Raw genomic sequence first — 15,334 nt, forward strand, 5'->3', positions numbered from 1 at the left:
CAACCCAGAAGCTCTGCAAATCCTGTGTGTTGGGATTTTGATGGAGGCTTCATCACATAGGCATAATGGGTCATTAACTCAGTCTCTAACCCCTCTCCCTTTCCTGGAGGATGGGTGATGGGGCTGAAAGTTCCAAGCTTCTAATCATAGTTTTGGTTTTTTTTAATAAATTTATTTATTTTATTTACTTTTATTTTTGGCTGCATTGTGTCTTTGTTGCTGTGCGCAGGCTTTCTCTAGTTGTGGCGAGTGGGGGCTACTCTTGGTTGCGGTGCGCGGGCTTCTCACTGCAGTGGCTTCTCTTGTTGTGGAGCGCGGGCTTCAGTAGTTGTGGCTCGCGGGCTCTAGAGCGCAGGCTCAGTAGTTGTGGCGCACGGGCTTAGTTGCTCCGAGGCATGTGGGATCTTCCCAGACCAGGGCTTGAACCCGTGTCCCTTGCATTGGCAGGCGGATTCTTAACCACTGTGCCACCAAGGAAGCCCTCTAATCATAGTTTGATCTATGTGGTGACCAGCTCCCATCCTGAAGCTATCTAGGGGCCCACAAAGAGTTGCCTCATTAGAACAAAAGACACTCTTATCACCCAAGAAATTCCAAAGGATTTAGGAGGTCTGTGTCTTGGAATTAGGGTCAAAGATCAAATATTAAAACAAAAGATACCTCTAGTACTCTTATCACTTAGAAAATTACAAAGGCTGTTAAGACCTCTGTGCCAGGAGCAGGGCCAGAGACTAATACCTACATTTTTTTATTTCACAGCTTCTAAAAGCAGCTTTTAGCCTTATCTTTACTAACTGTGGAACAATCTCCAAAATACTACTGCAGTATCACATGCCAGTTAGGTTCTCTATGTTAATGAAATTCACAGACTGTTTTCTCCTATTGACAATTTATGTTTGAACCCAAGAGAGTTGTTCTGTGTATGCAGAACATTTAGCTTTAAAGCATTCTTAATTTTTTTAATATTATAGTCTTTTAAATAGAAGCACTCCTGTTCCCCATTATTTGCCTTATAAAATCAAGTACAGAGAGTTCCATGGTGGCCTAGTGATTAGAATTCCGGGCTTTCACTGCCTTGGCCCGGGTTCAATCCCTGGTCAGAGAACTGAGATCCCACAAGCCACATGGCGTGGCCAAAAAAAAAATCAAGTAGAATATGTCTTTCCTAAGCATTACAGCACAGGCCAAAATGTGCTGATATCAAATGTACATGAATCATAAAAAGCTAAAATCATATTCCTTTAGTTATATATTTACAGACTTCAGATTTCTTTTGTTTGGTACCTGGCTATATACTCTGGTGTCTTGTTGATGCTGTCATTGCCAAAACCAGAAATGTAATCATTCTACTTTTTTCTCCCTTGAAAATAGTTGTAGTTAGGTATTTTTTAAAAAGGTCCTTTGCACACATGCGTGCCATAACTTTAAAGCTGAGTTTACTGTTTCATCCTTCCTCCACAGATACCACCTTGTATTGCTTACATGATGTTTTCTAATCCTCTCTTTGGTACCAGACTTGTATGCCAGCTGTTTTGAAGGGGATAAGGTTATCCATATTTCTTTGCAACACGTATTACAATTATATTTTTGGATTTTAAGGACAAAAACAAAAGCCTTTTTGTTTGCGTATGTGCGGTAACAGTAGCTTATAGTAAAACTCATGATTTATTTTTCAGGTCTGTATTTATTACTAAAATAATCTCTTTCAAATAAAATTATTCTTTGTTTTTTTCCCTAGCCTTAAATTAACCATGCATACGTAACCCCATTGAAAATTGAAAATAAATGTGATTTCACATCCATTTTAACTAAAGTTGGAATCTTCAGTATGTCATCCTAGATTGCAAAACTTCTTTCTAATGGAAATAAAACTTAAATTAGTTTCTGGTACTTGTTAGTACTCCATCCAGTTTAGCTATTATGAGTGTTGCCACAAAATAGATTCTCTTCAGGAAAGCAGTGGACTCTGATATAATAAAAATCACCTGTTTTAAGGAAGACCTAAATAATCTAGATTATTTTCATTTGATACGTTTTTTTTAAATTATGGGCTGTTTTATGCCTTTCAAATTAGTAACCACTGCTTCCTGTCTCTTTTTACATACACTAGCATTCCCTCATTCTTAATCTTACTTTCACCCCAAGCATCCCATTTTACTTTTGAACTTTCCTTGTACTCCCTATCCCCCTGCTAGCACCACTCCAAAAAGTATTGGGATGGCCAAAAAGTTCCTTCGGTTTTTAAGTAAAAATAAGAAGACACATTTTTCATTTTCACCAAGAACTTTATTGAACAACGTATTCACTGTTTTGTTCCACTACCTTCTGCCATTTTTTCAGGCAACTTCATAATTCCATCTTCCCAAAGCTTTATCTTTTTGAGCAAAGAACTGTTCCAGGTACCTTTTAGTCTTCCAGGGAATTGAAATTTTTTCCATTAAGAGAATTTTGTAAAGACCGAAGTAAGTAGAAATCCAAAGGTGCAATGTCTGGTGAATACAGCGGATGAATCAGAACTTCCCAGCCAAGCTGTAACAGTTTTTGCCTGGTCATCAAAGAAACACGTGGTCTTGCATTATCCTGATGGAAGATTATGCATTTTCTGTTGACTAATTCCAGACGCTTTGCCGATGCAAAGTGCTGCTTCCAGTTGGTCTAATTGGGAGCAGTACTTGTTGGAATTAACCTTTTGGCTTTCCGGAAGGAGCTCGTAATAGAGGACTCCCTTCCAATCCCACCATGTACACGGCATCACCTTCTCTGGATGAAGACCGGCCTTTGGTGTGGTTGGTGGTGGTTCATTTCGCTTGCCCCACAATCTCTTCCATTCCACATTATTGTACAGTATCCACTTTTCATCACCCATCACAATTTGTTTTAAAAATGTAACGTTTTCATTACATTTCAGTAGAGAATCCCATGCGGAAATACGGTTAAGAAGGTTTTTTCCACTTAACTTATGTGGAACCCAAACACCAAAGCGATTAACATAACCAAGCTGGTACAAATGATTTTCAACGCTTGATTTGGATATTTTGAGTATGTTGACTATCTCCCGCGTGGTATAGCGTTGATTATTCTCAATTAATGTCTCAGTTTGATCGCTGTCAACTTCAACTGGTCTACCTGACCGTGGAGCATCATCCAGCAAGAAATCTCCAGCACAAAACTTCGCAAACCACTGACACGTTCCATCAGTCACAGCACCTTCTCCATACACTGCACAAATCTTTTTTTGCGTTTTAGTTGCGTTTTTACCTTTCTTGAAATAATAAAACATGATACGCTGAAAATTTTGCTTTTTTTCTTCCATCTTCAGTATTAAAATGGCTACACAAAAATTCACCAGTTTTGATAAGTTTTTTTTTTTTAAGTGCACACTGATACAACAGCTGTCACAATACAGTCTAACAAAATTGTTTCAAATGAAGTTAAAGACAGCTAAGGGCTACTAGAGCCATCTTATGGAAAAACTGAATGAACTTTTTGGCCAACCCAATAGATTCTGTTATCAAATCAAAAGGTGAGTGGACTTTCTGGGGAAAGAGGGAACAATTTTTTTTTCTGTTTCTACTTCCTATCAGTTCTAGCAAATAATACTTAGGAGTTGTAATTTCTTTCTAGTTAATTTCCTATAATGTTTTCTCCCCTTTTTGGCCAAAGAATAGTCTGTCTTTCTCTACTAGGTTCATTTTAGTCATCATAATGCCTATTAGTCAAAGTATTTTAATGGTGGCTTTTTGTATATTTGCCATATCATTATTAGGATCAATAATAGTTACCTACGTGCAACTTGAAGCCTAACTTCTGCCCACTTAAATTCTTTGTCACTGCTGAAGATTGTGATTATCAAAAGTTGTAGGTTGTCAGCTCTATGGAGGGAAATCTGTATTTCTCCCATAAAACATCACCTGTACAGTGTGTCAGCCCTCCGAGAGTCTAAATACTAGCCATCTGAGCTGTTGGACTATCTGGGAATATTCTTAAAGCACAGAAAAGTAAGAATCCCACCCAATTACTTTCTTACAGATAGACAGTCAGGTGGAGGTTATCATACATTTGTGTTGGGGAGCCCTCAACATTTGGATTTGGCCATGTCCTGCAGGACCTGATGACAGCGTACCTTGCAGGGAAGGAGAGTCGCTCCCAGATAGCCCTCACGAGTGGCCCTGGAGCAGGAAGTGGTGAAGCAGATCTTCCTGGTTTGGGAGGAGCCTGAGGTGGACCTCTCGTCCTGAGTCTGGAAGGTAAATTTGTTGTTACCTGTAAATTATGGTTCTGCTAGTTCATGCTATGCCAATCCAGACTTTCAGAGGTATCCCTCCTGCCAGCAAGAGAAGACAGATGACTTGGATGAAGATGGCTCTCAAGCCCTGGGTCATTTAGTCTTCCACACTTAAGAATATTCATTTTAAACAAAAGGGCAGATATATCTATGAAATGACTTTATTATTTCAACACATTGAGCACATGCTATGCGATGACTATGGTGCTCTTTTTTGTTTTTGTTTTTGTTTCTTCATTTTTTTTCTTAGAGTGAGCCATATGGATTGGTTTAAGAGGGCCTAGCAGAACCACAACCTTACAGGCAAGAACAAATGTCACTTTCTGCTACTTTCTCCTATACCAATCCAGACTGTAGGGAGCAAAACATAACATCCCCCACTAAAGTGAGCATTAACTTTATTTTCTAAGTGAGCATATTGACACATTCTCTTTAGTAAAATGTGACCAGAAGTTATTTTCTCCAAACAATTGTTAAGACTTAAAAAAAAAAGTCGGTATGACATAGTCACATCTAGCTCAAAGGGGAGTCAGTCCTGTATGCCAAATTCATTTAGCAGTGTGCCCACCTAACACACAACTTGTCAGCATAACCACGCGTCTTCCTTCTCAGTGAAAAATAAAGCCCATTCCACAAGATTTGGCAGCCAAACAAAGAGGAATGGATATCCGACCTTAATGTAATGCATACATTTCACTGCATCATCTGTCTGCTCTAACTGGTTCATCCTCACAGAAATTAACACATGGTCTTTGTGTTAATATATGGTAGCTTAATCTGTTACCTATCTTCTTTCCAGCCTCTCCTTTTCTAATCATATCTGCTGGCAATAGGGATGGCCCTACAGTCTAGAATGATATAGGGGGAGATAGCAGAACCTGAAGAGTCCATTCTTTCAATTTAAAAAAAGCAAAAAGAGGTAGTCATAATCGATGTATTATTTTTTTGCACAGCTCAGGAAGATAGTTATGTGTATCCTTCCAGAATTACAAATAGTTGAGATAGGCCACTGTCTCCAAGTGATAGAAGTATATTCATTGCTTGCTACTTTAAAAAATAGCCATAAGTTGATTCTGTGTTTGGTTTCTAGACTTACCCTAGTTCAGTGTTGTTTGACATTTTCTTCCTCTCCTTCAGAAATTCCTTAAACTATTGAGAGCATAAGGGTTGAGTACTGTTTCAAGCTAATCCTGTTGGGTTAGCATCCACCCAAGTATGAGCAGCCTTGCATGGAAGACATTTGCCCAGTGTTCAGATGGACTAGTTTGTGTGACTCTTGGATATCTTTGTTTAGTCATCTTTTAGCTTTGAAGCTATTTTGTCTTTTCCTGATTTGTTCATATTATCAGGTCTTTTATAACCTTACCTAATCCTTTTTTCTGTGATCAAGGTTCTAAATTGTATTTAACGAGGAACTGATTATCAAGGACCGCAGAAACTGTTTGGTATTATCAGCATTTAAATTCCTATATTCATTTATTTGGTTTAGTTAACCATTGCTAAATTCCAAATAATTGTAAACTGCCTCAAATTTAAGGATTAAAATATAATGGAAATTGTAATTTGGAAACATTAAATTTTGGAAAATCCCTTCATGGTATTCATTTAATAGGTTTTCTGAGTCCCCATCTTAACCATTTGTGTGGAGGCTATTTATTACCAGATCTAACACTGGAAGTTTTCTCTTTGTTTATGTTAATTCCTGCGTGAGAAATTTTGAAATAATAAATTATTTAACAATTTACCATGGTACGATTCTCCAAAAACTCTTCAACTCCACCTTTTTAATAACTTTATCTGGTGCTTTTGCCACAGGTCAGTTGTAGCAGACTATATTTCTATTCTATGAATTTAACTGAAGTTGAAAATATAGATAACTAAGTTTTGTTTATGTTACTGAAACCACATTGCTGATTGGAAGTATCCTTCTTTCTGCTCTTTGACCAGATCTTTTAAAATTAGAGGTTAAGGTAAAGTACATTCATTCAGTTCATATTAAAAATAATGAATTTCTTAAATCAGCTTTTTCCTTTGAAACCTACTATCAAGTTTGTAATTTGGATTTTACAAAAATTGCTGCTCAAGTCTTGTTTTAGGGCAGTATTGAATTTTGAACTCGACATGGATCTATTCTAATATATGTGAATTCTCTTCATCTTGAGCTTGTCCCTGACATCGGCTTTTTCCAAGTAGAATTCTGTGACACAGGGAATAACCGTTATATTTTTAGAGAAAAATGAATGAATTAAACGGTATTTTTAGTTTAATGTTTCCATGATTGATAGTAGTGCTTAATTTTGAATGATGTGTTTTAGGCTTTATTTAATAAGATGATAATTTAATAATTTTTATATGACAGGCACCTATGGGGACCTGCTGGGGTGATATCTCAGAAAATGTGAGAGTAGAAGTTCCCAATACAGACTGCAGCCTACCTACCAAAGTCTTCTGGATTGCTGGGATTGTAAAATTAGCAGGTGAAAAGCATGTGTAATAATTTACTTTAAAAATGTCAGTTATATTTTTAACTTATAAGAAAGCATATTTGTAAATTTTCAAGTATTGTCAAATAAGTATGATGTAGGGCAGAGGTTAGCAAATTTTTTTCTGTAAAAGACCAGACAGTAAATATTTTCAGCTTTGTGAGCAATGCAGTCTCTGTCATAACCATTTAACTCTACCATCATAGCATAGAGGCAGCCGAAGCAGTACATAAATGAATAGGCATGACTGTGTTCCAGTAAAACTTTATTTATTGTTACTTGTCATAAAATATTATTATTATTATTATTTTAAATTTATTTATTTTTATGGCTGTGTTGGGTCTTCGTTTCTGTGCGAGGGTTTTCTCCAGTTGTGGCAAGCAGGGGGCCACTCTTCATTGCAGTGCGCGGGCCTCTCACTATCGCGGCCTCTCGTTGCGGAGCACAGGCTCCAGACGCGCAGGCTCAGTAATTGTGGCTCACGGGCCCAGCCGCTCCGCGGCATGTGGGATCTTCCCAGATCCGGGTTCGAACCCGTGTCCCCTGCATTGGCAGGCAGACTCTCAACCACTGCGCCACCAGGGAAGCCCCATAAAATATTATTTTATCTCTGATTTTTTTTTTCAGCTATTTAAAAATGTAAAAACCATTCTTAGATGGCAAACTAAAAAACATCAGGCAGTAGGCCAGATCTGTGGGCCATATATAGTTTACCAACCCCTGATAGAGGGAGATGCTTTGGAAAGTAACAAAAAAGTCAAAGTACTAAAAAAAAGTGATATGGTCCATAATATGAGAAGTAAACTAGTGATGAAATTTCATCTGTTTTGCGTACTACCTTTTTCTTCATTCCCACCTCTTCCAAGTACCCCAGCCCTTATTACATTGTTGCTCATGAAGTAAATGCATTAGGTGTCTGCTGTGTTAGACACCGTGGGCAGGTGACATGCAGATGTATAAGATTTGGTTTTTTCAGCGAGCTCACATCTGCTAAATATTGAATACATTTTAACACAAGGTGCTTAGTGAGTGATGTAGTGTAGTAGGACACTGTAGTACTTCAGAGGGGGAGCAACCACTCAGATGATAAAAGTTGTCCTGAGATTACTGGACGAGGTATCTTACTCCTCCTACTCTTTCTTGGCTTATGTCCAGCCATTCTCCCCCAGACACCCTGCGTATTGCTCCCTATGTACTGCTGATAGACTTAATTTACCTAAAAATGATCTCAATTCCATTTTTCTGTCTTTAATGGCTTCTTTGTCCTTAAAGGATCAGGATGGTCAGCATTTACAGCTATTGATGAGTTTCACCATACACCACTGGCCAGATTTTTTCTTGTTCCCCAACATAAATGATCTGTTCTGGTGAGATTAGTTTTCCTCCTCTCTCATACAGCATGTTCTGTGTCACCTCCATGCCTTTACTCACTCTCACTCTCTCACTTACCGTATTTAACCCAGTTCAGTTCCCACCTTTTCCTTGAAACATTTCCCCAGCTATATAAGCATTCTCTAAATGCTTGTATTATTCTCTACACCTTAATTGAAAACAGCAGTATATATTTTTTTTGCTTGATGTTTAAATCCGTTGCATTTAAATGGCTCTAAAGATCAATGTATTTAATATCCAAGAATTATTTCTATCTTCCATCTGGTTTTACATTTCTGTTTTATCTAATTGCAACTTATGTCTCATTTTAAGCCCCTTTAATGACATTTTAGAAATGAGCCTGATATTGATCATGAACCCAGAATCAGCAACAGTTAGCAGAGTCATGAGTTGTTCTGTGAATTATTGAATTTTAAAACTAAAAGTTTACTGCTATAAGTTTTCATCATAAATATTAACACATGAAAATGCTGACTGAACTTAGCTCCCAGCCTGAAATACAAGTTTATTGGGCCTTTTTTATTCCACTCAAGGCCTTAAATTAAACCTTAATCTATTATCAATACAAGGTTTATTAAATTATAAACAATATATATCATATACTATTTGTTCTTTTCAGGAAATAATTCTTCCGATTTGTTTAGTACATATAGATTTTAAGTGATTTCACATACTTTTATTTGTGTTTATTGAACTTTTTTACCTCGCATTTTCAAATCTTATTTCCAAATAAACAAGACAGAAAAGTTTAGGCTCTTAAAGGAGCCACATCCAAATTATCCAAAAATAATTTGGTCACCTGATCACTTGGATAAAGCAGTTTCTTTGAAATATACTTTAACTGGATTTCTGTGACTTAACAAGGTTATACTAACTTACCACAGTCTTCTTTATTTCCAAAATTACACATTCTAATAGAACTTTCCCACCCTTCTTTTCACTGAGAATTTCTTTTCTAGAATTTAAGAAACTATGGGTCAAGTTGAAATATATTCAGAGGAGTAGGCCATGCTCTGAAAACAGTTAAACTAATTACATTGTTCAGATAGTTCTCAAAGTTTCATCTATACCATTAGTGACAGCAGCCTCTGGGAACTTGTTATAAATGCAGATTCTCAGGCTCACCCAAGATCTACTAAATCTGGATCTCTGGGGTGTGGGGCCCAGCTATCTGTCTGTTCACAAGCCCTGCACATGAATCTGTTTCAGATGCTCACTGACATTTGACAGCCACTACCAGCAGCTATATCCTGTTTTATTTCATTTGGTTTTCTTATTATGCGGCAATTGCTTTGTTGGTTTCAGGCTACAATGCCCTTTTAAGATATGAAGGATTTGAAAATGACTCTGGTCTGGACTTCTGGTGCAATATATGTGGTTCTGATATCCATCCAGTTGGTTGGTGTGCAGCCAGTGGAAAACCTCTTGTCCCTCCTAGAAGTGAGTAGCTTCTTTACCCTTACTGTAGCGTAAGTATTTGCACTTTAATGCAGTTTTATACTTAGTAACATTAAAGTGACATAGAAATTAAAATAATATTTTTTGGTTTCAAGTAACTTATTTGCTAGCAAGGCATGCTTATTTTCCCTATTTTTGTTACTCTTCTTGAGAACTTTAATTGCAGGGAAATTTGTTACTATTTTTTTTTTAACAAACAGCTTATGAAGCAATTCTATTCTTTGCTAAAGTGTAACTGGTTATTTCTTTTGTTTTAGCTATTCAGCATAAGTATACAAACTGGAAAGCTTTTCTAGTGAAACGACTTACTGGTGCCAAAACACTTCCTCCCGATTTCTCACAAAAGGTAAAGGCAGGATCTTAGAAAGGACTGAAGTGGCAAATGAGAACTCTAAAAAATGGAGTAACTTCGAAGTTTTTTAAGGAATTGTTTCAATTAGTGAGTCAGATGACCTAATGTTAACTATCGAGTGCACTCGGTATTTTTATAGTACAATACTAAAATTATTTGTAGACCTTTGTCATGAATTCCCAAGAGTTCTGATTTTGTTTCAAGGTTTCAGAGAGCATGCAGTATCCTTTCAAACCTTGCATGAGAGTAGAAGTGGTTGACAAGAGGCATTTGTGTCGAACACGAGTGGCAGTGGTGGAAAGTGTAATTGGAGGAAGATTAAGACTAGTGTATGAAGAGAGTGAAGATAGAACAGATGACTTCTGGTGCCATATGCACAGCCCATTAATCCATCATATCGGTTGGTCTCGAAGCATAGGCCATCGATTCAAAAGATCTGGTAAGCACCTGTCACAAGAACTCCTGTTGAAAATATCATTGAGGCTAAATTGTACTACTTGGTTATTTTTCTCTGCAGAATAGCAGAGATCAAAACTAGTTGCCAGGGCTGCTTATTCTACCTTAATTAGGAAGGTTTCACACCAGGATATTAATGTCCTAACAATTCCTTTATATTCCTTCCACTTGTGCTCAAGTAAAAAATAATGCACTTTTGGTCACAACTACATTTGTTTTCTTACACTTTTTTATCCAGCCTGTTTGAAAGAACTAAAGATAACCTTTCCCTTTCCATTCAATTTTAGTTGAAATAGTGAAATTAAATGTGGTTAGACTTAATACTAAACACATTAAAACGTACTTTCTAAAGTTGTAATTCCCTAACTAGGGAATTTCCAGCATTCTGATTGGCTGAATGTATTTAACAGCACATGTACTCTAAAGAGAGAAAGACTTTTAAAGAATATTATTCGCCATAAATGTAGAAGGCATGTATTTTTGCCATGTTTTAGAGTATACATACCTTGTGAGTTTGAAACCTTCAAAGAAACGTGGTTTTTGGTCTTCTCACAAATGCTGACAGATTAGTATGTAACTTTTCCTTGTAGATATTACAAAGAAACAGGATGGACATTTTGATACACCACCACATTTATTTGCTAAGGTAAGAAGTTTTTATAAGAACCCTCATTTGTAAATTAGGTTTGAAAGAGGGTTGTGGGTTTTTTCCTAATATTATGGAAATCATAATTACATATGTTCACCTAAAAGGATTAAGACCTTGTAATCCATATATGTCACAACTGTTGATTATAATCATTCTGCAGTTCTATTTGCCTGAATTCTCTCTATTCCCTAATGGAAGTTTGAGTTATAATATTAGGTAGGTAGGAGAAGACACTTGGTATTTTCATCTGGTAAACTATTTCAACTTGGTATTATTTTAATTATTAACTGATAACACTTGTGACAGTAGATGTACTTTCATGTAATTCTTCAGGTAAAAGAAGTAGACCAGAGTGGGGAATGGTTCAAAGAAGGAATGAAATTGGAAGCTATAGACCCATTAAATCTTTCCACAATATGTGTTGCGACCATTAGAAAGGTAAGAAAATAGGTTTTAAAATATAGAAATGCAGTTATAGGAACTAGGTTTAAGGTAATAGGAGAAGGAGGCCCCTAACATTCATTTTGACATAAAATGTGTGCATCTGCATCTTCACTGGGGAGAACGTTACTAGTAATTTCAAAATAAATTTGAATTCTCTTAGGAGCTTTTCTTTTCATATATCTTCTTGTCGAGATTGTTATCTTGAGTCTGCTACCTTTATTTTATGGAAGTATATCCTTAAGTTAGAGGAGGAATATTTATTTAACTTACTTCCTGGTCAAAGCTTGTCCAGCACAGAATTTGTAACAAGGCCAAGTTTATCTTCAGTTTCCTACGTTTCCTTTGTGTGCTTTTTTTTTTTCCGTTTTAGTAGTACTTTACTTCTTCTTTTCTCTTTTTTCTTCTCTTCTGAAACTGTTTGTTTTTGTTTTTGTTTTTTTTCTGTAACTGTTTTTATAAAAAGATGTAGAAGAGTGATTCTCAGTTCTCAGGCATCAGAATCTCATGGGGAACAAAAAAAAATACCATTGACTAGGCCTCTTCCCCGACCCCGCTCCCCCATTCTGATTTAATCAGTCTGGTTTGGGGCCCTAGCATTGGTTGTTTTTTTTTTTTTTAAGTCCCCAGGTGATTCTCAGGTACAACCAAGGTTAAGAACCATTGATCCAGAATCTGCTTACATAAAGGTGTAACTAAATTGTGATTTGCATTTCAACACAGTTTTAAGCCTTAAGCCAGAAGAATTAAAAACAGTTGTGATAAAAAAAAAAAAAAACAGTTGTGATGGCTGCCATGTCCCAAACACTTGTGTTCAGGTCACACAGCTAGACCAGACAGGCTCCAAACCCTTGTTCTTCTTCTTCACCTGACTAGTGATCCAAACCACCTGGTACTATTTAAAGCATAGATTTCCATGACCTACTCCAGACCTACTCAATCAGAATCACAAGAATTATTGCCCAGATATCTGTATTTGTTTAAAAAAGAAAGAAAATAAAAAGTTCTCTCGGTAATTCTGAAAATCAGCCAGGTTTGGGAACCAGCACCATTGTGCCATACTCTATGTGAAAGGAAGATAAGTGTCCAGCGAGTAGAATACCCAGCTTCACTCAGAAAATACTTTATGAATTCTTGGCCATGCTAGGTTTGGTTTGGACTTTAAGAAGCTTACAGTCTTGTAGAACAAGATAAGATGTATGAAAATAAGTTTAACATACAAGATCAACTATGATCTAAGAAAGGTACAAGTACTGTTGGAATTCAAATAAAGAAGAGGTCACTTCTTCTCAGAGGAATCAGGGAAAGCTTTATGGAAGAGAGGACATTTGAAAACTTTGTCTCGAAAGATGGGAAAAACTCTGCCAAGCAGAGATGCAGGAGGAAATTGTGCCATGGAAAGTGAATATGCACAAAAGCATCAAGAGTGGAAAGTACAGGCCACATTTAGGAAATGGAGAGTGGTTCACACACAGTACACATCAAACAAGTTGCTTTGAATATTCTGGACCAGGCTTTTTGTTTATAAGGAACAGCCCGCTCAAGTGGGCTCTAGGAAAGTTACTCTAAGGTTGCAGTGGGCACGCTCACAGACATGCAGGGACACAGGGATGTGACCTGGGAAGGCATAAGCTTAGTGTCATCCTCCACCTCTCGGGGGCCTCTTTAGTCCACCTGTGCTCTGTCTGCACCACTCTTCTTTCACTCTTTCTCTGTTGGTGTCCTGCTCACTCAGTCTGCACATGGTAGCCCCTGTCCCTGTCTGTATCACAACCTTTCAGTGCCAGCTCCGACCGATGGCTTGACTACTATCTCTGTGTCTGTTAATTCTAATTACTGAGAGAGAATCTAAACAACTGAGCCCAGCCTTTGGCCTGGTCCTCTGAAGGTTGCATACTAACCCCTGATCCAGTCAGCTGTATTTAGAAAGGGAGAAATCCCATGTGAGTGGAGGTAGTCCTTTCCAGAGGTCTTAGAGCTGATAAGGTTGAAGAGAAAGTTAGTGTACATATCCAATATAGTAGAAATAACTAGGAGAAAGGAACCTGCAGGCAAAGACAAAAAGATGATGTGGAATTAGATTATGCAGTCTTTAATGCTTGGTCAGGCTGTTTGAGTTTTCTTTATGAACAGGTTAAGTTGGTAAAGGTTTCTGGAATGAACAGAGGTCATACCAAAGGAAAGTTTAACTGTGTAAGAGGGGAGATGTCCATAGAGGAAGGCTGAAAGCAATGATATCAAACAACATAATGGAGAGAGAGTTAGTTAATGGCAAGGATAAAGGGACTGAATGTTTAGGGAGAGCTGTGGGGACCCAGTGATTGATTGCCTTTGAAAGGAGCAGGAGAAGGAAGTTGTTGGTTTGATGCCCGGTACTAACTCTCAGAGAATATGTTCAGCATGCAGGTAAAATGCAGGACTGAGACACTGGGAGGGTGACAAACTCATGATAAAACTTGAGAAATTGTTGGCATAAAAGTCAACCATTGAAGAGTGGGTGCCATCATGAAAACAAAAGGGCTAAAATCAGAAACAAGAGTTGGAAGTGAAAGGGTGGCCACCAAAATAATGTGAACGAATGAACACAGGTGAGAAGATGGATCAGTAGACTGTATGTAATGAGAGTATGGGAATAAATGTTTCAAAAAATTGAGTAGTCAACTGGTATGGGATACTGCAAGGGAGGCTGAAGTGTTGGAAAAAAGGCACTGGATTTGACAAACTAGGAGGTCATCGGTGAGTTTAGCAGTTTAGTAGGGTCAGGACAGAAGTCAGACTTCAAGGAGTTACATAGTATATAACTTGAATTGAGTCTCTGGGTGAAGAGTATATAGGAATTCATTGTGCTATTCTTGTATCTTTTCTGTAAGTGTGAACTGTTTCAAAATAAAATATTTTTAATGTAATGGGAATTGGGAGACATTAGAGTATAAGAGATGGTGTTTTAGGAGCAAGGTACCAGTGACAATGGGTCAAGATGGAGAAGTTTGTCTTGAGGGGCAAAGAAAGGACTACTACTTACAACAATTTGAGGTGCAAAGGATGGACTGTGAGGCCCCTCACGTAGTTTCTGTGATAGAGGAGCACGATCATCCAGAGCATGAGAGGTAAAGCTGGAGCTTGAGGAAGGTGGAAAAGGTTTAGAAGAACTTCTCTATGTGATAAATCAGAAGGAAATAAAGTTATTACTGAGTAAGATTTAAAGCTTAGCTGAGACTAGATAGTTAAATCGTAAAAGAGCACTCAGCCCACTTTCATCACGCCACAGCAGCAGACAGCCTTGGCCATTGGCAGAGGTACTGTTTTCCCTAGACCTCTGAAATCACTTCTGTGTAACCATGCTGTTATTTCTGGAACACACTAGAACTTACACAGATTTTTTTCATTATAATTTCAGTTATTTAAGATAAATAAACATTTTTCACTTTTAAGAGATCTTTATGTAATAGATTTTCCTTTCTTTTAGAATGTCACTTAAAGGATCATTTTTAAAATAGTGGTACCTAATTTTTTTTTTTACATCTTTATTGGAGTATAATTGCTTTACAATGTTGTGTTTCTGCTGTACAACAAAGTGAATCAGCTATATGTATACATATATCCCCATATCCCCTCCCTCTTGAGCCTCCCTCCTACCCTCCCTATCCCACCCCTCTAGGTGGTCACAAAGCATCGAGCTGATCTCCCTGTGCTTCCCACTAGCCATCCATTTTACATTTGGTAGTGTATATATGTCACTGCTACTCTCTCACTTCGTCCCAGCTTCCCCTTCCCCCCACCTCCGTGTCCTGAAGTCCGTTCTCTACGCCTGCATCTTT

General features: G+C 37.6%; 1 protein-coding gene across 12 annotated transcripts in view; it reads left to right on the forward strand.

Annotated features, from left to right (window-relative positions):
* Positions 1 to 15,334, forward strand: part of MBTD1 (mbt domain containing 1) — a 67,414-nt gene that overhangs the window by 38,763 nt on the left and 13,317 nt on the right. For all 12 annotated transcript variants that reach the window (XR_005017695.1, XM_036835708.1, XM_036835706.1 and 9 more), the window contains 6 exons: positions 6,645 to 6,762; positions 9,466 to 9,600; positions 9,876 to 9,964; positions 10,175 to 10,409; positions 11,017 to 11,072; positions 11,409 to 11,513. Coding sequence is in view for 11 of the 12 variants with exons in the window: in XM_036835708.1 (XP_036691603.1) it covers positions 6,645 to 6,762; positions 9,466 to 9,600; positions 9,876 to 9,964; positions 10,175 to 10,409; positions 11,017 to 11,072; positions 11,409 to 11,513 (738 nt within the window). In the remaining variant the exon portion in view is untranslated. The remainder of the gene's footprint in view (positions 1 to 6,644; positions 6,763 to 9,465; positions 9,601 to 9,875; positions 9,965 to 10,174; positions 10,410 to 11,016; positions 11,073 to 11,408; positions 11,514 to 15,334) is intronic.

Source organism: Balaenoptera musculus, chromosome 20 (genome assembly GCF_009873245.2).
Source record: "Balaenoptera musculus isolate JJ_BM4_2016_0621 chromosome 20, mBalMus1.pri.v3, whole genome shotgun sequence".
NCBI lineage: Eukaryota > Metazoa > Chordata > Mammalia > Artiodactyla > Balaenopteridae > Balaenoptera > Balaenoptera musculus.